Source organism: Bos javanicus, chromosome 15 (assembly GCF_032452875.1).
Source record: "Bos javanicus breed banteng chromosome 15, ARS-OSU_banteng_1.0, whole genome shotgun sequence".
Taxonomy (NCBI): Eukaryota; Metazoa; Chordata; class Mammalia; order Artiodactyla; family Bovidae; genus Bos; species Bos javanicus.
Window position 1 is genome coordinate 36,163,485 of NC_083882.1, and position 24,409 is coordinate 36,187,893.

At 36.1% G+C, this 24,409-nt stretch overlaps 1 protein-coding gene across 25 annotated transcripts in view; it reads left to right on the top strand.

The window, feature by feature from the left end:
• The window catches only part of SOX6 (SRY-box transcription factor 6), an 843,047-nt gene that overhangs the window by 344,188 nt on the left and 474,450 nt on the right, over window positions 1-24,409 (top strand). For 4 of the 25 annotated variants that reach the window (XM_061440689.1, XM_061440709.1, XM_061440690.1 and 1 more), the window contains exon 1: window positions 15,940-16,960. The exons of 12 other annotated variants lie outside the window; for them this stretch is intronic. In XM_061440689.1, the coding sequence (XP_061296673.1) occupies window positions 16,875-16,960 (86 nt within the window). In that variant the 5' untranslated portion in view covers window positions 15,940-16,874. Of the gene's footprint in view, window positions 1-7,050; window positions 7,164-15,937; window positions 16,961-17,177; window positions 17,373-24,409 lie in introns of those variants that run through there. 9 more of the 25 variants (XM_061440687.1, XM_061440688.1, XM_061440707.1 and 6 more) reach the window with 6 other exon arrangements.

Sequence of the window (24,409 nt, forward strand, 5' to 3'; positions counted from 1 at the left end):
CTTGGAGAATTTTGAGCATTACTTAACTAGCATGTGAGATGAGTGCAATTGTGCTGTAGTTTGAGCATTCTTTGGCGTTGCCTTTCTTTGGCATTAGAAAGAAAACTGACCTTTTCCAGTCCTGTGGCCACTGCTGAGTTTTCCAAATTTGCTGGCATATTGAGTGCAACACTTTCACAACATCATCTTTCAGGATTGAAATAGCTCAACTGGAATTCCATCACCTCCACTAGCTTTGTTAGTAGTGATGCTTTCTAAGGTCCACTTGACTTCACATTCCAGGATGTCTGGCTCTAAGTGAGTGATCACACCATTGTGATATCTTGGTCATGAAGATCTTTTTGTACAGTTCTGTGTGTTCTTGCCACCTCTTCTTAATATCTTCTGCTTCTGTTAGGTCCATACCATTTCTGTCCTTTATGGAGCCCATCTTTGCATGAAATGTTCCCTTGGTATCTCTAATTTTCTTGAAGAGATCTCTAGTCTTTCCCATTCTATTGTGTTCCTCTATTTCTTTGCATTGATCGCTGAGGAAGGCTTTCTTATCTCTCTTTGCTATTCTTTGGAACTCTGCATTCAGATGCTTTTATCTTTCCTTTTCTCCTTTGCTTTTCACCTCTCTTCTTTTCACAGCTATTTGTAAGGCCTCCCCAGACAGCCATTTTGCTTTCTTTGCATTTCTTTTCCATGGGGATGGTCTTGATCCCTGTCTCCTGTACAATGTCACAAACCTCTGTCCATAGTTCATAGGCACTCTATCTATCAGATCTAGTCCCTTAAATCCCTCACTTCCACTGTATAATCATAAGGGATTTGATTTAGGTCATACCTGAATGGTCTAGTGGTTTTCCCTACTTTCTTCAATTTCAGTCTGAATTTGGCAATAAGGAGTTCATGATCTGAGCCACAGTCAGCTCCCGGTCTTGTTTTTGCTGACTGTGTAGAGCTTTTCCATCTTTGGCTGCAAAGAATATAATCAGTGTGATTTCAGTGTTGACCATCTGGTGATGTCCATGTGTAGAGTCTTTCTTGTGTTGTTGGAAGAGGGTGTTTGCTATGACCAGTGCGTTCTCTTGGCAAAACTCTATTAGCCTTTGCCCTGCTTCATTCCATCCTCCAAGGCCAAGTTTGCCTGTTACTCCAGGTGTTTCTTGACTTCCTACTTTTGCATTCCATTTCCCTATAATGAAAAGGACATCTTTTTTGGGTGTTAGTTCTAAAAGGTCTTGCAGATCTTCGTAGAACCTTTCAACTTCAGTTTTTCAGCATTACTGGTTGGGGCATAGACTTGGATTATTGTGATATTGAATGGTTTGTCTTGGAAACAAACAGAGATCATTCTGTTGTTTTTGAGATTGCATCCAAGTACTGCATTTTGGACTCTTTTGTTGACCATGATGGCTACTCCATTTCTTCTAAGGGATTCCTGCCCCCAGTAGTAGATATAATGGTCATCTGAGTTAAATTCACCCATTCCAGTCCATTTTGGTTCGCTGAATCCTCGATTATTGACGTTCACTCTTGCCATCTCCTGTTTGAGCACTTTCAATTTGCCTTGATTCATGGACCTAACATTCCAGGTCCTTATGCATATTGCTCTTTATGTTTAATATATTATTCTTTTGTGGCATATGCATTTAAAAATATAGACATATTTTCAAATAAAAATTAAGATGAATGAGTTAAGTTATATGGGAGCTACATTCAAAATAAAGTTGTTGGTTTGCTTGACCTCATAAAGAAATATGTTTATACCTCGGCTCCAAAGCAGTGTTTGTAGTTCTCAGGGACCCATGAATGAAATTTCTAGAAACAGTAGCTGAAGATAGGCCTCTATAAATCTTTGCAAGTATTCTAAGAATTTAAACCTAACAATGCTAAGGATTGAAAGAGTACTTTGGGATAGCTCCCTCTGAAGTAAGGGAATGGAACTAAAATTATCAAAAGAAAAATTTTTTGTTCTCATTTGTCTTAAAAATGGCTAGTGTCATAATTTTTGTTCATCTTTGGGACTGCTAAAAGCAACTCAAAGAAATCTTTGCAACTACTATTGCATGAAGAGCTTGCAGTTGTTTTTTCCCCCTCTGAAGTTACCTCACTGTAATAATTATTGGAAAAAGAAACTCATAACTAACAGATCATTTACTATATTCCCTGTCTAGCATTTTCCCTGGAAAAAGCACACTTATTTTCTTTTGGGGAACAACTTTCTTTCATATTTAGTAAATGTGATTGAGGTAATGCTATTTACCTTCCCAAGTCATGGGGAGTGGGCATTTCATATTCATGGCCACACGATTTGTTCAGAAATAAGCATGTCATCCAAGCCACGCCAATGGGACTTAATCTGGGATCTTTTCTGGTATTACTGGGAAAAGACCATAGTCATTTTACTGTGATTGTTAACCTGGAATTTCTGCTAGCCATGTTTGCCCTTGAAGCAGGAGAACCTGCCTGAGAGAAGAGGAGAGACCAACTCCTAATTACATCACTTTAGCACAGGATCCACTGTGTCAGAAGCCAAGACTTTCAGTTATGTTGATTCAATAAATTATTTTTTGATATAACTACTTTGAGTTGGGTTTTTATCACTTAAAACTACAAGTGTTCTAACACGCAATCAGAATTGCACAACTGACGCACGACTCATAAGGTGGATGTATACATGTGATTTGGTGAAATATTTTTATACCAATTGACTCATCTCAATGTGTAATTTATTTATTCCATGAGTGTGAATGAGTATGGGGGATATGATGAAAGTCATTACAGTTTAAATAAGAATAGTTTCTACTATAGTAATTTTAGTATAGCCAAAAAAGAAAGTGCAAGTGAAGTGATATAGCTTGATAAGTTCCAGATTTTAAGTTTATTTTGTTTTGAAAATAGAACAAGTTTATGAATTTTTTTATAGGTTAAAAAAGCAATTTTCCTTTTTTCTAAATAAAAGTAGTTGAAATTTTTATTAACTTGTCTATTGCAGGTAGATTCACAACTTGGGCAGGAAATGGAGAAAGTACTTTATTTACCTATGCTCTGAAGAAATATCCTCTGTTTGGTACATTTTCATATGTTAATCTTATTCATTAATATATAATTCTACTTAAGATAAACTTTAATGGATTCACTTCAAGTTAGAGATCTTCTCACCAGTTTGGAAATTACAAAACAGAAATGGATATCACAGTACAAGTTTTACTGTTTTCGTAGAAAAAAATAATCTAAATTTGAAAGAAACTTTACTCTCCAAATACAGTTATACAAATTCTACTTGACTTTGGTAAATTGCATTTAAATGGGTAGTGTTTTAAATTTATATTTAATACATAACCTTTTAGGAGGTTTCCATTTTATTTGTCTTTCACATTGTTTGAAATATCTATGTAAAGAGTAGGTTGATATTTGACCATCTCTCTTAAAAACATGCTGGACCATTTTATAGTATGACATTGTTGCTTAGCAAAATTTAAAAAGAAACATTAAAATAAGATTCTTTGTCTTCTTTCTTTCCTTCCTGCCATTTAAGGATTCATAATTGCAATCAATTTGGTCTTTTTACTTGGCAAACCTTAAGTGCCAAGGTCAGAGTTGGCACTGATTTCTCTCTAATTCTTATATATTGCACATGTGTTCCTCAGATTAAAAGGCCTCAGCTCTTAGTCTCTTGGGTATTGATATTCTCATTAGGAAATTATCATGTTCAGAAGTTAAGGTGCTAACTAGTTCACAAGAGTAAGGTCTTCATTAGAACTATTTTGAGAACAAGTCAATGTTGTGAAGTCTTAACCTTTAAGAGTTCTTGCAGACAATAGCACATTTGGTATGGCAGGCACACTTGGTTGCATGAGTGGATTTCTGAGGTAGTGGATTTTGAAGTTTTATTATCTATCATTCTGAAGGATTTCTCTTTTCCTCTAATGACCTCCATCTTTGCAGCCCACATTAAATAAAATTTAAAATGAATAAAATTTCTGGGAAAAGCCTGTTTCTAGTATCCATTCCTTTCTTCTTACTATAACCTTTCTATGTGGTGATCTCGCTCTCTTTTGTCACTCACTGTCTATTTATTTCCCCTACCCAAACCTACTCACAGGATAGTATACTGTAGTGGTCACATGTGAGTGAGTGAGCAAAGTCGCTCAGTCATGTCCAACTCTTTGCAACCCCATGGATGTTAGCCTACCAGGCTCTGCGATCCATGAGATTTTCCAGGTAAGAATACTGGAGTGGGCTGCCATTTCCTTCTCCAGGGGATCTTCCCAACCCAGGGATCAAACCTGGGTCTCCTGCATTGTAGACAGACGCTTTACTGTCTGAGCCACTAGGGAAGCCCAATACACTTTCATTGTTGTTATTATTTGGTTAAATTTAAAAATCACATTTATATTAAAACAATAGAAAAAAGTACGGTTTCACATTGTTCAGTCGCTCAATAGAATTTTTCTTCTTTAATCTGTGAACATGTATTCTTGGCAGATTTTCTGCACCATCTAGGATTATTAGGATTAAAACATATTTATTCTTGAAGGATTTTCATTTATACTATAAGATTAGTTATTATTTAATAGATTTTTGCATTTGTGTTCATAAATGAGATATTTTTAATTTTTCCTTTTTATAATGTCTTCATTTTGGAATCAAGGATATCCTGACTTTATAAAATGAGTTGGAAGTCATATACATCTTAGTGTGAAAAGAACTCATAGTATTGCCTGTACTAGAGACATTTAAGTTTAAACTCTAAGTAGGAGGAAAAATATTTTATCCTTAAAATATTTTGAAACATCAACCTAAGATAGCTGCTTTTTGGTGGAGAGGGTTGTGAATTTGTGGGGGAATTTGGGGATAGAGAAAACGTTGATGAAGCATGGAAGTTGCCTGTATAGTCTGTGTCATAGCAGTGCATTTACTTTGGTGTTTATCTCTGAATATTTTTGGCAGACCTGTGGGGTGATCAATGGGATAAGAGGAGAGCAGGTTGATGACATTGATTAGGGAATATATTATCAGAGAATGCTTACCTGAACATTGAAAAAGTCTCCCAAACCAAAGGTGGAACTGAACATGACTGAGATTTAAATACATCCCACTTAGTCTATTTATGTCCTTCAGTTCAGTTCAGTTCAGTCGCTCAGTCATGTCTGACTCTGCGACCCCATGAATCGCAGCACGCCAGGCCTCCCTGTCCATCACCAACTCCCGGAGTTCACTCAAACTCACGTCCATCAAGTCGGTGATGCCATCCAGCCATCTCATCCTCTGTCGTCCCCTTCTCCTCTTGCCCCCAATCCCTCCCAGCATCAGAGTCTTTTCCAATGAGTCAACTCTTCGCATGAGGAGGCCAAAGTACTGGAGTTTCAGCTTTAGCATCATTCCTTCCAAAGAAATCCCAGGGCTGATTCTTAGTGCCCTTTAATAGGCAAAGTGATAGAGGTTCTCTTTCAGGCCCCACAATTACCCCATTGGTTGCATTAAGCTGTTTATGACATCTTTCTTCCTCCAAGTTTCTCCTTGGAGTTAATTTTAGTCAGATTTTTATCTCTGTAAAAAAGTCTGAAAAGTTAGGTGTGGCTCCACATATAATTCGATCTAGGTTTCATCTCATTTTATCCTATGAAAACAATTCAACACAAATGTTAAAAACTCCCAAGTTTGGGCTTTCTGAATATCTGGTATGACTACTGATGCAGTTTCTTACAAAAGAGGTGCTTACTTTCTTCTGTCCTTATCTATTCTTCTAAATGTATCACAATTTAATTAAACAGAGAGCTTTTGAGCACTTACTGTATACCAGGTACTAGATATTCAAAGATTATGTTCTTAAGGAGTTCAAGCTTTCCTTTTTCATCCTTGTTTTCTAGGGCTCTTTCCTTTTCTGATATTGAGTTGCTTTTGTTTTTTTCTTTTTGCCTTTCTGTCAAAACAAAGAGACTTTAAAAGGAACTTTTGAGTTAAACTCAAGCTGCTTCTATTGAGAAGAATTAGTACAGCTCTCTGAACTTGGGCCTATTGTTTATTTAGAACCCAGTGTTAATGAGGGCACAATGCTTGTCTTGATTCTTATATGGACCCTATTAGCTTTGCTCTGTTCCATGGCCTTGGATCACTGCTATAATGATTAATACTTGCTGAAGACCAGGTGAGAAGATTTGGTTGATCAAAACATTAGAAAACCAGTGCAAACTGCCTTCTTGCCAGGTATCATCCTTGTTTATAAAGACAAATGATAATTGAGGGCATCACTTTTAAACAAAATTATTACTGAAATGAGTTGTACAGGAATGTGGAAAAACAAAAGGGGATTAAAGGGCATTTTATTATGCTATTTTTTTTTCCTGTTCTTCATTAATTGTGTAATTCTTAGGCTAGTTTTCTCCATGTCATTTAGTTTCCTTTTTAATATCTTTGGATCCAAGATCGAGCTCTGAGGGCCTTTCTTTTCTTGTTCTTTGGGTGTTAGCGCCAGCGTCGGCAGCACTCATTGTCAGTGCTGGCTCGAATGAAGGAATGGCTGAAGGCTCCTTTTGGAGACCCATTTCACTGGTTATTTTAATTGCTCACAGGGATAATTGTTGAGTGATACTATATAGGATAGTATCTCCTTTGCCACAGGGGTTAGGAATTCTGCCCAGTAATCACTCCTTCTCCTAATGGACAAGTGTTTCTGCGTGGAAAGACTGGTAACTGGGTCTAGGTATCTCCCTAGAACTATGTGTAAGGCCCCTGCCATATTAACTATGGGAAATTTATGTAGCCACCACGAATACTTCATTGATTTTTTGCTTCATACGGCCAGAAATAGAGAATTTGTAGAATTTAAAATTAGTTTCTTAATCATATCCTAGGACATACTCTGTCATATAGCCCTGTGAGAGCAAAGATTTTCTTTGCTTTCCTTTTTCACAGTCAGAGAAATTAGAAAAATAATAGGGATATGAGTGCTAAAGGGTCTGGCTTCAGGACATTTTTTTTTTTAAAGCACTGCTATTGTGGCTATGTCTGCTGTGCTGAAGGACTCTGATATACTGTATGCTGATATTCTGTGAAGTGGAACATTTATGCTTTCTGACAGGTAGTGAAGAAAATTCTGGGTCCAGCATCCACTAGATATTTCCTCAGACTTAGCTGCTTCTCTGGATGGAAGTGAGGCTTCTGAGACAGAGGTCTGTAGTTTTGAAACTTTTTATCAAAGAATAACTGAGTCATCACAAGTTGGTAAGCAAAAATAAATGGTGAAGGTCATATTTTAGAATTAACTTTTTAATTTTTAAGTTGAAAATCAATGGGTATAAGTGAGGTGAGGTTGTTAATTGTTTTAAAATGTTTATGTCACTTATTGAAATAAAAATATCAGTTTTGAGTAGCCATCTAGACTAAATTAGTTAAAAAGGAACAAAGCAGGAACTTCTACTTAAGAATTTTGGGAATCATCAAAATGACCTGGACTTCTTTGCTAAGATAGATTGTCTTAAAGGCCCCAATTCTTCTTAATCCTTCTTTGTATCTGTGACCTTTGCCATGAGACTCTAGAGTGCCCTTTCTACTCTGGATAGGGCATTCTGTCTCACCTCTTGCTTCTGGGATCCATCACTTAACTTGCTTTGGCCGATGTCATGTTAGTAAATGTGATGCAAGTAGAGGTTTGCAAAAAGCACTTGTGCATTTCTATTTACACTCTTGTCCTTGTCTGTCACAAGAAAGGAGAAAGCCTGGGCCAATATGCTGAAGGATGAGATATATAGAGTGGAGTCACAATACTCTAGTTGTCCTATCAAAGGCCATTCTAGGCCAGCCAAAAGCCAGCCAACTGTAAGACATGTTGGTGAGCTCAGTTAAAGCCAGAAGAAATATCCAGCTAGTCCTCAAACACATGAACTAAACAATGCTTTTATCAAGCCTCTGAGTTACGGGGTGGTTTGAACCTGCAACATTCGTGTGGCTATAGAGAAGTGAAACAACCTCAGGTGGTTTTAGAGACTCAACTGACCAAATGTCACAGATGATCCTGAGATTCTTCTTCTTGTTGCTCTAAAAACAATATATGTTTCATGTTGATTTCAAGAAATTAGTAGATCCAGCCACTCAGTGATACTTGGGTAAGATTTGATTTAAGGTGGAATATGTTTTCTTGGCAGGTTTATTTTTGGAACTCTGGAAATAACCCCTCCTCCAAGAATATTTTGTTGTTTAGTTGCTAAGTCATGTCTGACTCTTTGTGACCCCATGAACTGTCACCTGCCAGTCTCCTCTGTCCATGGCATTTCCCAGACAAGAATACTGGAATGGATTGCCATTTCCTTCTCCAGGGGATCATTCCAACCCAGTAATCGAATCTGTGTCTCCTGCTTGGCAGGTGGATTTTTTTTTTTTTTTTTTTTTTTAACCACTGAGCCACCTGGGAAGCCCCACCTAATGTGTATATTCAGCTAATTTTTGTTAGACTTACAGAGGCACAGAATCATTCAGTCCATAAAGAAAGACCAGGCAGAAAATGAACGTAGTACAAGTAATTGAGTTAAATTCATATGATAAGAAACACAAATGCCAATATATCCTTTTTCCAGAGCAAATTTTGACTACAGAGAAGGGTGGTGGTGGGTGGAGTAAGTAAAACAGGGGAAGTGTGAGGCTAGGAAAAGGAAAACTGGATTTACTTTGGATCATTTAGAGACAGTGTAGTATAAAAGTAAATGTAATTGAAGACTGAGCTTTAAAACCTTAACTCCCATTGTTATACTCTGTAAGTGCAATATATTAGAGTAGGGGAAAGATCTGAGGAAAAGAGCAAAGAGATAGTGTTGTTAGGGGCATGGTAGTTTAATTTTTTGTGCTTTGAAATCAAAAGACTATTGTCTTTTCTATTTTCAGACTCTTTATATAGTATTGCTATTTCATTCACTTTCTTTTGTGGTAGAAATAAGTCTGCTTTTTAGTGAATATATAAAAAGTAGCTGACTGAGAATCAGAGGCGCCTGGACCAAGGCAGGGTGTTACTGAACACATCTTAACAGTTATGGCCCTGCATTCATCTGGACCTGTACTCAGAGAAGGGGTGCTGCTGCATGGGGGATCTGTACTTGGTTAATTCATCATATTACTTGGAAAGGTCCTTATTATTTTGCACAGCAGTGTGGTCACCTGGCGGTAGGTCATTAGCATTTTAGTCTTCTTTTCTGCACAACAATGTACAACATGCTAATTAGAGGATTCTGAAAGCTAAGTAACCTGTTTTAAAATCAGACATTTTAATTTGCAGCTTTAATGGCTGTTTTTATAATAACTGGCTTTATTGGGGGTAAAAGCACTTCTCCTGTTCCACTAGCAAGGCAGAGTATAACAGAAGCTGACAAAATTAAAAACCTCATAATGCGACCTTTGCCTGGGATAAAAGGCTGTTTCATAACAATTTCCTTTTGTTCTTTGTTTAAGCCATTACTCTAAAAGGAGCCTCCGATTAATCTAAGTAAATGCATCATTACAGTACTAATCCATGTCCTTCTGTCAGTGTCTGTTTTAATTAAATAAGAAATGCTAGCAGAAAGATATCACGCACAAAGCTGTGATTGGAGAAAGCAGCACTGGTTGATCAGGGAAAGATTAAAAAGGGCTTTACTGTTTTGTCCATTTGCATAGCTCCAGATGCCACAGTGTTTCAGGTTGAAAGAAAACTTACAAAAGAGTTTAACACATTTCACTCTTATAGATTTAAAATAATGGGATTTACCAATGAAATTCTAATCATCCAATTTATCACATGTTAGACATTCCAAAGCAAGGAGCAGAACAGCTTGGGGTGTGTCTTTTAAACCTTTTATGAAGTGTTGTATTGTATCTGTGAAAACATACCTGCCCAATTTGCATGTGTTTCTTCTTATTTTGGGTGACATTGATGGTAAAACCTGATTGTGGATATATAGAATGTGATTTTCCCCCTCTTTTTATAGAATCTTGCAACTTCTAACCTATGCTTTTTTTTTTTAAATGGTTTTCTGTTGATAATATGTTAGGAATTTGGGTACTTAATTGGCTGTTAACAATGAAAAGTAAGTTTAATAAACTCTTACAAAATGCATGTATCTAGTTATTATTGCTACACTGAAATGCAGAAACTCTCCTTAGCAGTAGAGTTGCAGAATTCCCGTGGTGAGGGCTTTCTTCATATACGGTCCATTATTTGATGTAATGAAAAGAGAAAGTGTGCAACAGTGAGATTGTTAATTAATTTAGCCTAACAAGATGAAGATAAATGAAGCAAAGAACAGATTGAATGAAGAAAGAGATCTTATTTACAATCTAATACATTTTTATATAATGCAGATCTCACCTGTTAAAAAAACAAACAGACCCCATCTCAAATCCCTACTCACAAAAAAGTATACTCCCTCCCACCACAATTCAACCCTAAAATCCTGACCTGACTTTATAGAAAACATGTACCGTGACTCCCATTTCGAAGACACTTTTACAGTGTGTAAACAGCGCTTTTCTACTGCTATGAATTTTACACTAGTTAACCTTTAACTTCAGTATTTTTTTTTTTTCCTTGCTGTAGAACTGGGATGACCATAAGAATAATTATCCAGAAACCTTCGTATTTCTTCTTCTCCATGTTATCTATCCTGAGACACCTTGGCACGGTTATTTAATAATCATTTTATTTTAATGCCTTTTTTTTTTTTTTTTAACCAAAGGAAAGAAGCCCAAAAGTGAGGGGGGAAAAGGAGCTGTGAGCCTTTTTACGTGTTCTTGAATCTGTAGCGATTGTGCTGAATTCCTAAATTAGCATTATTTTTAAGTCTTTCTTCAGAGATTAATGAGCTTTACCCAGTATTTGACCTTTTATCATTCTTGCTTTCTGCTCAGAAGTACTTCCTTCCTTCCTACAGTAGCTAGAAAAGACCGTCTCTTATCTTATGTTACTGTAGGCGGTGGTAACAGGGCTCTCTACAAATGGTGTTATTACGGTCACTATGTCTTTATCTCAGGGGTCACGAACAAATCCATGCAACTGCTTCTAAGGATTTCAATAAATAGGACTTTTTATCCAGACAATCGCCTTTTATGTTACTTTTAAACAAAACTACTAGTCCATCAAGAGTTTCAAAAGAAAACAATTCTACAGAGTGCCGGTATGGCCGCACAGACCAATCATCATGGCACCCATTCTCCAGTCCTTTATTTTTCAAGTCCACAACAATAGGTTGTTGATTCAATGGACAAGACCAGAACAATTAAGTTCTCTGTTTAGCAGCAGTGCAGCATTTTAATGCCCTTCTCTAATAATGGTCTCATTATTGTTATTCTAAGACTGGGCCTCAGGAGGAGGAATATTTGCTGGAGGTACGTCATTATTTTGCAAATTTCGATTAGCTCATCATGTTGTCTGTAGTGTGAAAATCGTAGCTAATTAGGGCAGCCAGTTAGACTACCAGCTTTTGAGCTTATGAGTTAAAAGGTAGCATACTTGATAGGCCAGTGATGTGAAAAAGGTGGTAAAAAGGAGGATTAGAGCAGTTGCCTTAGTAACTCCAACTTCCATCTGTGAGGGAACAATGGACTTGTGTTTCTCCCCCACCTTGGTGTAAAAATTGGTTTTGTTTTGAAAGGACAGGGTTCTTTTTATGACAATCTGGAATTCAGCCCAACTGAGTGTAGTTTTAGTTGTTAGGAGAGACCATTGGGGATAGGAAAGATGAAAGGTCATGGTGAGCTTCAAGGACATGAAAGGTTGTTGTCTCATGTAACAATGGTAGATTGTTTTTTTTTTTTTTCCCTAATATTTCTAGCCAGCCCCTAAGTCAGGTGATGGAACAAATACCTACAGTTTAGTCAGGTGAAACAGGAAAGGGAGGGGGAAGGAAAGGAGAAAAATGGGGTAAGAAAGAGTTCGTACTTTGTTTTTAAAAAGGGGGGAGGGGTAACTTCAATTTGCTTTTATTAAACGAAGTGATATTTCTCTGTCACTGTCTCTGAGATTCCAGTGTGCTTTGGATGATTTGCCTCTGTGGGCCATCACATCTCTGGGAAGCTCTCCAATGTGTTAGAAAATGTGATTTAAGCTTTCTTCCTGAACTCCCAAGAGGACTAGTGATGCGATACTTAACAATAAATTTAGTTGTTGTAGCTTTCTCACATTATTGGTGTTCTTAAAAGGTTTTCCTTCAAAATGCACACTGAATAAAATGAATGATAAATATGAAAGAATTTGTTTCACCACTCTACAGGGTTTTATCATAAATTCTATGACTTTCATCACAGAAAGTTTACAGGAAACTGTTTAGATGTTGCTGCAATAGCAGCACAATTTTTTCTCTCTGTTCATAAGAAAATGCCACAATTTTAAGAGCTATTTGAGGTTTTGTATTAAGAGGAGGTGATAAGGATTGAATATGGTGCTATTTCTTTAAAAGCCTGAAAACCAAATCACTCTCTCTGGATTTAAAATGCCTTTATTACAGCAAAATAAGTGTCTTCTGTTTCTCTTTCATATCAGTATTAAAACATTTGATATGTGTGCTTATATGGGAGCTCCTGTTTGTGTGTGTGTGTGTGTGTGTGTGTGTGTGTAGAATCAGAAAGAGTATGGGAATATTAAGTTTTTAAGCAGAAAGATCATCTTTTGATGATCAGAGGAACCTTCATATTTCTCCCTCTCTATTGTCCCCAAACAACCCTTGTGTAATTGAAGCTGGACTTGGTCCAGGGGGCTAGGGAGATTTTCAGATTCTTTGAATCCCAGGTCTTTGTTTTTTTACTTTTTCTAGCCAACTGTCTTTATTGCTGTAGCTTTTCTTTTTCTGAGAAGCTGCGTTCATTTAATTTATTGTAAATACTTCATAGACTTGAAATAATAGCATCATGAAATTGTGGTGTTTAAGGGCTTTTGAGATCATCTAGTTCAATTCTTGTATTTGCAAAATAAGAAACGTGAGAGCAGAATGTTGAAATGACTTGCCCAAGATAACTCAACTAGCTGAGGTAGACAAATAGATGCCATTTGCTATACTATTTAAATATTAAAAACTTGAAATCAAAGGAAGAATGGAGAAACATTATAGGAACATACTGCACTTTCCTTGTCTGTTAGTGGTTGAGGGAAACTGAAATAAGGCTAACATCAGGGGATGATGGTGGTGAGGTTACAATTCAGATCACATTTTTCTTCTGTAACTTTTAAAGCTCCATTGTAAATAAATGAAACTTTTTTTTCCTGACAGCCACCACCCCCTAAAGAAAACCCCAGTATAAGTGGGGAGAGATGTACCCTAAAGCTCTAGCATAGCGTTCAGAAACTGTGAACGTTCTTGATCCAAGCACTGTGTGAAATACTTTATACACATTATTATAATTTAGACTTTAAACACTTTTTCTTTCCAGAGTGGCAAATTAGTTAACTGTTCTGTTTTTTAGTTTTTGGAGCTATAGAAAGGAACCTGATATTATTCAACTGTATTAGATGTTGTGAGACATAAGTGAGTAAATGATTGAAAAATGCAGTATACATTTGAAATTATATGAGTGAAAATTTGTGCTTTTTCTGAACAGATATCCTGAGGCAAATATAAACCATAATATTTAGATCAGTGTATATGTTGTATTTTATTTTTGGAACAGATTAGAATATGTTCAGAAAACTTGGACTATAAAAACTTAAAGGATAAAATAAAATAACCTGTTATTTCATCTTATTATTTCATAATTAAAAATATACTCCCTAGTAACATTTTGGTATATTTCATTTCAGTCTTTTATCTATGTGTGTATGAGAAGAAAGGACATGTGTAGCTTCTTTACTGTCCTCTCTTTGATGCCCAGAACAGTATGTGGCTCAGAGTAGGTACTTGAAAAATAGTTGTTGGGGAAGGTAAAAAAGAAAAGCAAAATAGCATCATACTGTATATACATTTTTGTAATTAAAAAATAATTTAATTGGATTTTGTCATGTCTTCCAAAATGTGATTTTTTTCATGACCATATCATATACCATGGTTGTACCACAGTTTGTTTTACCATTAAATTATTGATCTCCAACTTTTCACTATTATAATGTGGAAGTTAATTTATAAGGATGTCTTTCATTTATTATTCAAATGGTAAAATTTTTAAATTGATGATTAAAAATCCTTTAGGATCATGCTGCTGCTGCTAAGTTGCTTCAGTCGTGTCCAACTCTATGCGACCCCATAGACGGCAGCCCATCAGGCTCTCCCGTCCCTGGGATTCTCCAGGCAAGAACACTGGAGTGGGGTGCCATTTCCTTCTCCAATGCATGAAAGAGAAAAGTGAAAGTGAAGTCGCTCAGTCGTGTCCGACTCCTAGCGACCCCATAGACTGCAACCTACCAGGCTCCTCTGTCAGTGGGATTTTCCAGGCAAGAGTACTGGAGTGGGGTGCCATTTAGGATCATAGAGCCCCACCAAACCCCATCATTTCTTTCAAGTCCTAGGTTAGATGTTATCTTCTCTTTCCAGGTCAACCTTGACCACCTTGTTTTAAAATTGTAGCCCTCCAAACATTTAGCTCCCTAAGCATGTCTGTGTTTTTAAATAGCCTTTATCAACTTTTAACATACAATATAATTTGTACATCTGTTGAATTTTCCATTTCCCCCTTATATTTCCTAGAATATAAGCTCTAGGCAGTGGAGAATTTTTTGCTATTTCTGTCAGTTATATTCCCCAGTGTCTTGAACAGTATCCAGAACATAGTAGATGCTCAACAATATTTGTTGAATGCATTTATTGAAACTTAAAAAGATGGAAACATCTATTTTTAAAGTCAAGAATCAATCTCTTTTTTTTCACATGGGCAACTCTTATCAACTAATCTGTGCACTACTGGCCAAGGAATTCTGTTTGCTCGATGTTCAATTGTACACATTTTCCAGTTAAATTAAATCATAGCACTTGGCTGAATCTTGGATAGGCCGTACTGGATACAGTCTAAATGTCTTGCAACAAATGTTTTCAGCTCTTGCCACTTGAAGTCACTCTGAACTCCAGCTTTAAGGAGATAGTTCTGGATGAGAAATGTCACCAGTGTTACTCCAAATGATCCTTTTCCTTGTTTAGAAGTCCTTTTGGTAAGACTTCTAAGGTTTGGGTCTGATCTGAGTAAATTCAGGTTAACCTGATTACTTTTATTTGGGGATGATTTTACCTTATTCTGTTTCTGATATTGGTCCTTTTCTTGAAATTTCTTAGGGAAGACATTTTGCAAACTCCTGTTTACTTCTTTCTGTCTATATGGTTTATGTGTGCCGTGTGTACTGAGTCGCTCAGTCGTGTCCGACTCTTGCGACCCCATAGACTAGCCCGCCAGGCTTCTCTGTCCATGGGATTATCCAGGCAAGAATACTGGAGTGGGTTGCCATGCCTTCCTCCAGGGAATCTTCCTGACCCAGGGATTGAACCAGGTCTCCTGCATTGCAGTCAGACTCTTTACCAACTGAGCTACAAGGGAAGGTATTTTTATTTAAAAATAGTGTAAAACAAACAAAAGAAAAATCATCATTAATGTCCTTTGTGGAAAAGTGTTAATTATATCTTTATATACTAGCAATTTATATAGCTATAATAATCCCTTACCTTTAGTGTTTATAGTTTTAAAACTCTTTAGTAAATATCTTAATTATCAGAATAATCTTAGATGCACAGGGCATGTTTATTATACCCATTTAGGGACCATTGCACAGAAAAGTTTGGATACTTAATCTAAAACATAAATTTAGGAAGTGATAGAGAGATCACTAGAATCCAAGTCTTCTGAGTTCTACTAGTCTAGGACTGTTTCTCTTTTAGTCATTTTACCTTCTCTCCAGGTTAAATAATCATCATTTTATTGATGTTTCTTAATAGATCCCATGAGAATAAAAACAAATTATTAGAATTACACTTTTTTCCACTTTATTTTACCTTGTTTACTATTCCGATTCTCAAGGACTTTTCTTTAGTTTTCTATGGTTATTCATTTTCCATAGTCATTATATTTTCCTTTATTCTGACTATTAACATGGGCTTTTGTAGCAATTGTAAAGCCACTGACTTCCATGCGTGTCTTTTTGTCTTTTAGCGAGTTGTTCATTTCACATCTCTAGATAAGACTAAGCATATTCTGTTGATCATAATAGGTATCGAGCAAACTCATAGGGGTCCATTGAGATGCAAACAGCCTTGGGAGAAAGTTAGTATAGTAGACAGTGCATTAGGTAAAAGATTGGACAATGAACACTATCAAGTGGAGTTCATGGATGTAGAAGAGAGGTACGAAACACAAGATTAAAGTGTTTCATGAAACAGACAAAGCAAGAAAAATCTGAGGCAAGTGGTAAGAGATTTAGGCAGCTAGGCTATAGACATCAAGTGGAGTTAAAGGACAGATTCCTTTAACTTTAATTCCAGTTTCTGAGTAGTCTGCAAGTAGAGGGTTACCAAGTTCACAGAAGGGTCATGGTCTTAGATGGACTAGTGCACTCAGGTATAGTAAAACAAGTAGAATCTAGTATTGGAATGAAAGCAAAAAATCAGAGTCGAACTAGCAGCAAGTGATTAATTTCATTCTGAGTTCCAAGAGATTGGGTTGGAGTCTCTTTCGAATGAGGTCAGAAATGGTCCTAGAGCAGTGGCTCTCAAATTTTTAATATATGTGAGAATCACCTGGGGTGCTTTGGATTTCTGAAGCAGGGCCCAGGTGTATGTATCTTTAACAAGAGCCCCAGATTTTTTTCTGTTGCAGGTATCTACTGATCACATTTGTAGAAAATTGGCATAAAGCCTGAGATGGTACTTACAGTAGGTTAAGGGACCCAGTAATCACAAATCTTGAGAGAGGAAGCATTTAGATGTTGAAAGTCAGACCTTTCTACTAAGAGAAAAATGTATCTGTTTTTCTCAGAGCTGATTTGTATTTGTCTACATGTAAGAAGGCAGAAAACTTGGGCTGATATGTACTCGACTGATACGTATGTATTGTAAGCCTATTATGTTTTTCTGCTTATGTATATTGTGTATGTTACTTGTTTATGACCTGAGTGCTTCTGTAATATCCAACATAAAGATTTATACCTTTTAGTGTAAAAAAAGTAAGGCTGACTGTTCTTTTGTACCTAATCTAAACTGTCTCTCATTTTTACTTTCAATTTGTTATCTGCATAATTGAATTTCCTCTTTTCTTTCCCGGGTCATAAATTGATTAGCATGAGTTGGGCAGACTGCTGTAATGCTAAGGGTTAACCAGAAGAGAATTACAAATGAACTATCTAGAAAGTTGATTATTAATCCAGCTAGAGAAGAAATATCCTTTTACTTAGCAAGAATGAGTATCTGAAGAGCTGATAATATTGTTCAGGCAGTGAGGTGGAATGGCAGAGCTTGGTAAGTAAAACAAAACTTGGGATTAATCTTTTATATCAGTTTTAAAAAATTCCTAGAATGTTGGTATATTTAAATAGTTGAATCTAATATGAATTTATAAGCTGCTGGAACAAATCTAAAAAGTTCCAAATGTGTTTGTTAATGAGATCCCCACATAGACTATCAGTATAAGTTAACTGAAAAGTATTTACATAAGTAGATAAATATATTTAATTTTGAATATTTATAAAAATAGGTGATTAGATTTGTGATTAAGAACAAGGAAGTGGGCATGGAGGAATGATTGCTATAACAATATAAGTCCACACCTCATACCGAAGAATATTGAGTGACAACAGTTGTTGTTTTCTCACAAGATCAAGTTCTGGATTCTTAGATATGAAAGTGAAAATATAATTTAAAATATAATATTTGCATAAAGATTCAGTGAGATATTTTTCAGACTTACAGGTGACAAAAATTGTCATAAGTTCTCTTATTTTCTGGGTCCTACTACTCATTTCACCCTGCTGTTTAATATAAGGACCTTTCTAAAGACAGCTTTTATTGTATTTGTGAATCAGAAGGGAAGAGAAATGAGAGGATCTGTGCTATTTGTACAAAGAAAATTAAGTGAAAAGATATGATTTTAATAATGTTCTTCCTTCCAAGACTGCTCCTCCTGTTGTAGAAGAAATTTTGATGTCAACATTCAATTCTATAAGATTGAATTTTCTCATAAATTACTTGATATTACAAAAATGAACCTTTTAAACATAGTATGGACCATACCGAATATTACTGCAGCTTTATGCAGTATTAAATCATTCCAATGTAGTATTGTACTTAGAAGTTAGTAAACTTATTAAAATTGTGCACCAGCAAACGAAGAATTTGAACCTTTCCTTTAAAAGTATTTTTTTAGTGGCAGTAAAAAGGCCTTGACATTTCATTATTTAACATTCACATAAGCACAGAAAAAATGTTTTTAAAAAGCTGTAAGTATTAAAAGTATGTGTTATATGTGTACATGTGTTGTGAATACATCGAGTATATATGCATTCAAAATACCAGAGCACCATTTGGACATATACACTCAGCTTTTTTTTTTTTTTTTAAATGTTCTAATGTTGTGACTCATATTTAAAACTGGGAATATTAACCATAGTAAGTGAAATAATAAGGACAATAGTTAAAATTTATTGAGCTCTTGTGCGCTAAATACTGTGTTAAATGTCTTATCTCATTTAATCCGCATATTATTTCTGTGGTTGTTGGAAATCTACAAGGATTGTAGGGTATCCTACAACAAAGAGTAAGGTAATTGAAGAGCCTTTTACATCGTATGCTAAACGTCTAGAAAATAAAGGCCGATGGAACAAATTGTATAAGAGAGGAGATCCTTAAATTCTGTGTGCTTGTCTTTCTCAAAATTGAGAAGATTTAGTATGAGCCTGGGAAAGAAAAATAGAAGGAGATTAGTCAGTGATTCTTAGCAATCATTAATTCTTAAACATCTTTTATTATGAAATTTTTAGTTGTTCAAAAATGTATAAATAAGTTAAAATACTGTATATTTATAAGAAATGAAACATTACTAATACAGTCCAAATCTTCTGTGAATTCTTTCCCAATTTTTTGTCTTCCTCTCTTTATGCTAGAGGTAACCATTTTTTTGAATTTGCTATTTGTCATTCTCATGCTTTATATTTATACTTAAATTTCATATTCACTATGTATATGGAGGAAAACTCCACTTAATCATTCTTTGAGATTTAGGATAGACCTTTTCTTGGCTTCCTGTTACACTTTAATTAAAACCAAAATCCTTAACACAATATGCAAAGCTCCGGCCCCATATAATGTGACCCTTGCATTAATGTGACCCAGCCTTAGCTCTTGCCTTTTTCCTAATGACTCTCTTTGATTCAGCTGGTATCCTGATCTACACTCTCCAAGTTTTTTCCTGTTCTAAGGTCTTCATATTACGCTATCCTCTCAAATGGAATATTCTTCTCCCCACTATTCTTCAGAATGATTCCTACTCATTCTTCAGCTCTATGTTTAAATGTCATTTCCTCAGAGAAACCTTCCCTCATCCTTCCAATTCAAATCTTGTTTGCCTGCAAAGATCTCACTGCAAACACATTAATAATAGCAGATATTGCAATTTTAAATTATGTATTTATTTGTGTGATTTTTGCTTAATGTTTGTCCTTCACCCTGGATTCAATTATTTTATTCTCACATTTCCCCTTATACTTATAAACATGGTTTTTTACATTACAGGCATTCATAGATATTTGTTGTTATCAAGGAGAGGAATGTAGTGAATGAAGAAGAAGAAAGGGAGATTGAGAAAGAAAACTACATATAAATGAAGTCTGTGGGTTAGTTGATATACCCTGTTAAGGTTAAATTATGCAACTTGAATCTAGTTTAAGATTAGGGTGAGAGACGTGGCGGGGACCTTGTTTGTTTCTTAAATCTAGTTGTAGAATGTATCTATTATCCACTGTTGCTTCTTGTTTTTCAGTGCAATCTTTGACTTTTGTGTTCTCATTTTTGGGATTCTGCATTCCTGAACTGAGCTTTCAAGTTGTAAACTTATAGAGCAGCCCCAGCATTTATAAAACTAGTGTGGAGACGCTATAGTGGGCTCTAAGAATCTTGAAAAATTTCTGACACACAGATGAGGAAATACATATGGTACTTTTGCATAAGAAAGCCGTCAGGCCACTTATAAGACTTTTCAGGTGCATGACTATAACTAAAATATTCATAGTAGTGACACTTGCTGTTATAATGGTAGGCAGTTTGATTTTTTAAGGGGATTATAGAAAAGATTATAAAAAAGGAGTAAAGAAAATGAAATCAGTCTGAAAGGAGGACAAAGGTTTTCAAAATATCAGAATATACTTATGTTGTACTCTGTAAATCTTTGCTGGCATTTGTAATTAAAATCCAAGGCCAAAAGATGGTGCTGAAAATTTTTTTTTGGGGGGGTTGTTGATATGGGAAAAGGAGACAAAAAAGGGGATAAAAAAGAGAATTTAATTAAAATGTCTTAGTGTTAAAAGGAGGGGATTTGTAGAGTGTCTCATTTGTGGTCATAGAAGGTGCCATTATTAATAATAATAGTGTACCTTACATTTTTATTTTTATTACTCCTTACACTTTTAAATGAACTTTTTCATATATTATCTTATACATTTCTTTTATTAACCCCATGAGATAGTTAAAGTGGGGGTCTTATTATCTTCAGTTTATAATGAGGAAAACTAGGAATGAACAGAAATCAGAGAGAAGCCAAGACTAAGACTTAAAAACAATACCGAGGTTCAGTTTTGTAGGCAAGACTAATATTCACTCTACTTATACCCTTCCATAAAGGATTGGGAGGGTATAATTAGGTTCTTTTAAGGACCAAGATCACTGGGGTGGACGTCCTCTATAGCAGTGGTCCCCAACCTTTTTGGCACCAGGGCCCAGTTTCTTGGAAGACAGTTTTCCACAGATTGGGGGTGGAGATGGGGCATGGTGTCAGGATGTTTGAAGTGCATTTACATTTATTATGCACTCTCTTTTTGTTATTATTACCTCAGCCTTACCTCAGATCATCAAGCATTAGATCCTGGAGGTTGGAGACCCCTGCTCTATAGGTTTCCTAGACTTAAATATTTTATTTTTTTCAAGTTGTAAAGTAGTTAACTATCTCCAGCAAATAGAACTGAGATGGTTAAATGCATATAGTTAATAGATACACTGCTAAGCCTATTCTAAGTTAAGGCTTACTGGATGAAGTAATCGTTTCCTGATATCTTGTGATATCAGGAGTCCTGTCCTCTCCTGATATCTTAGGGTTCCAAGATTAAGCAGACATGGAATTTATAAGAATGAAATGCCATAACATTTGACGTAAATAAATTGTAGCTTAAATAAAAGCATGTGATGAAGCAGTGGGTACAAGCCCCTTGAATGGAAACCCGTCATTTGAACTGAAGATGGACATTTTTTGGCACTCGGTGAAACTATTTTTTTTAAAAGAACAAGTGGAAGGCAATGTGTATATTGTATTTATGCATGTGTGCATGCAGGTGGAGGGGTATTTCTTTGAGAACAAAGAAATGCCAGCAGGTATTTGTAATGATTAGCCAAGAAAGCTGTTTGCTGCATTTAAAGTAAAAGCCAAACTTTGTATTTTTCAACTGGACAAAGAGCCTGGTTGCAGAGAAATTCAAATTCTCACTCTTTCTGGGCCAGCAGGCAGAACCTCCCTTAGGTTAAAGGAACCAGACATGTTCTCTCTGCAGTACAGCAGTGTCAAGAGAATCTAATATCTGTCCTAAGATGGATAAATTGCTGCTGTAGGGGAATAGTGTGTACTGTGGAGAGCCAAACTCAAGTTACTGGGTGAAAGTCACAGGGAGCCAGAGTCACAGGAACAGCAGAAGAAATGCTTTGTAACAGCTATAGTTGTCTAAAAATGGGATGAACTTCTTTGTTGATATAGTGAAGGCCTTGCTATTGGGAGGAATTGGGAAGAAAGATTAAAGTGTTGGATTATAGCAAGTTGTTTCAGTATTGATGTTTCTAAGAAGAAGTCCTCTATATGTTAACTGGCTAAGAAAAGGATGTGAGTCAACATAGCAAGGATGTATTCTTATGTGAAGCCAAGGATGAATGTCATGAAGGCCAGGTTTACTTTCTGGGTCGCTCAGCTCTATTTACTCTGCTGCTGCTGCTGCTAAGTCGCTTCAGTCGTGTCCGACTCTGTGCGACCCCATAGATGGCAGCCCACTAGGATTCCCCATCCCTGGGATTCTCCAGGCAAGAACACTGGAGTGGGTTGCCATTTCCTTCTCCAATGCAGGAAAGTGAAAAGTGAAAGTGAAGTCTCTCAGTTATGTCCGACTCTTAGCGACCCCGTGGACTGCAGCCTACCAGGCTCCTCCGTCCATGGGATTTTCCAGGCAAGAGTACTGGAGTGGGGTGCCATTGCCTTCTCCACTATTTACTCTAGTATGTCAGTTAAAAAATTCACCAATTTTTATCTATAGACAGCCATTTGATGCGTAAAATTGCCCCAACTAAGACCTTTAAACTTCACAGCTATTCTCAAACCTCAGAAGAACTGGCATAAGGGAATGAAATTGTATTATAAGGGAGAAAAAAGAGAAATCTGTTAGTTTCTCCATTGGGTTCAGATATAGAGAAGAAGAATTTATTAATAATATGAATTAGGGAGAACAAATTAAAAAACATCACTAAGTTCACTAAATTACCTTTAAAGGCTCCTGAACTTTGGTATATTAATAAGATAAAGGATGACGTTTTTAAGCACCTTGGAGATTTTCTGTTACGTTTCTCCGTATTGAGGTAGTGCTTTCATTTGAACAATTAAACATATTTAAAAATTAAAAAGTAATACACAAATACATTCTTGTTCTAGTGTACCTTGCATATAGTTGGAAATCATTAAATGTTACTTGAATGAATAATTCTTGAAAAAAGTGAAGGAAATTTTCCTTAATGTCTCTTCCCACCTTGGATTCTATTTCTCCTCCCCAAACATATTTACTGTTTTCAATCTGGTTTATATCTTTCCAGACCTCTTTCTATATAATGATATACATATATACACAATTATTTAGAGATGTGCAGTTTTATTTTGTGTGAGGGTGACATTCTCCCCTTTTACAGATAATCACTTTATAGTTTACATATCCTTTTTTTTCATGAAAATTCTGACTTAGACCTTTGTCAATTTATATATTTTAACTTTATTTTCTTCTATGTAATATTTTATACTATGTATATACCATTATTATATCGATAGGCATCTAGGTTATTTACAATTTAAGTATTCTTAGTTGAAATGTTAGATATTTAAAACTTAGGAAATGGCACAATATGACTCTATTTTTTAAACATACATAAAATGGGCGTGGGAAGTTTCTACCTGATAGGGCTTATGAGAGTTAAGGACAATTCTCATTAGGAAAATTAGAAAAAGGGAAAAGATTAGAATGTGTAAAGGCATGTGTTAGTTGTGTGTTAGTTGCTCAGTTGTGTCCGACTCTTTGTGACCCCATGGACTGTAGCCCACCAGACTCTTCTGTCCGTGGGATTTCCCAGGCAAGAATACTGGAGTGGGTTGCCATTCCCTTCTCCAGGGGATCTTCCTGACCCAGGGATCAAACACAGGTCTCCTAGGCATAAAGGACTGAAAAAACTGTATTATTTACTCATTCATTAATGAAACAGAAGAAGTCTTTATTATCAGAGGATAATTGGTAGTGAGAAAAGGCCACTAATTTCATCCATTTAAAATCGAATGGGGATAACAACTATAAACTCTGGACAAAACATGAAAAACAACTATTTGAAGATACTGGAGAACAATCCAAAGCAGGCTAAATCTTCAGAGGAGTTGACATTTGGAAGAAGGGGTATTTGGGTAAGTTTGTCATTTTCGGGGTTTCAGTATGAAGGTAGGCTCAGTTTATAAAACTCCAGTAGAAAAAGTAGCAGTCTTTCTGGTCTGGGAAACTAGTAGAACAGACTTTGGAGCAACCACAACTACTGGGAAGTGAGGATGTAATCCTGGAAAAGAACGAGTCACAGAAAGTGACTCCTAAATTCTATGCATAAATTTTGCCCCAGCCTCTGAAATCTACAAGCCATACATGCTCTGGACAGGTGTTAAGAGCTCACATAAGGCTTAAAGAACTAAACAGATATTTAAGCTGGTGCCCATTGCAGGTGAGACAGAATGTGCAGTTTGAGTCTAAGCAAATAAGCTTTTTGCTAAACAAAGAAAAAGTGATACTCTTTAGAGCACTATAAAAGAATCCAGAGTCTCCATGGCATAATGGTCATGATATCTAAGGTGAAGGTGAAAGTCGCTCAGTCATGTCTGACTCTTTGCCACCCCATGGACTATACAGTCCATGGAGTACTGGAGTGAGTAGCCTTTTCCTTCTCCAGGGGATCTTCCAACCCAGGGATCGAACCCAGGTCTCCTGCATTGCAGGTGGATTCTTCACCAGCTGAGC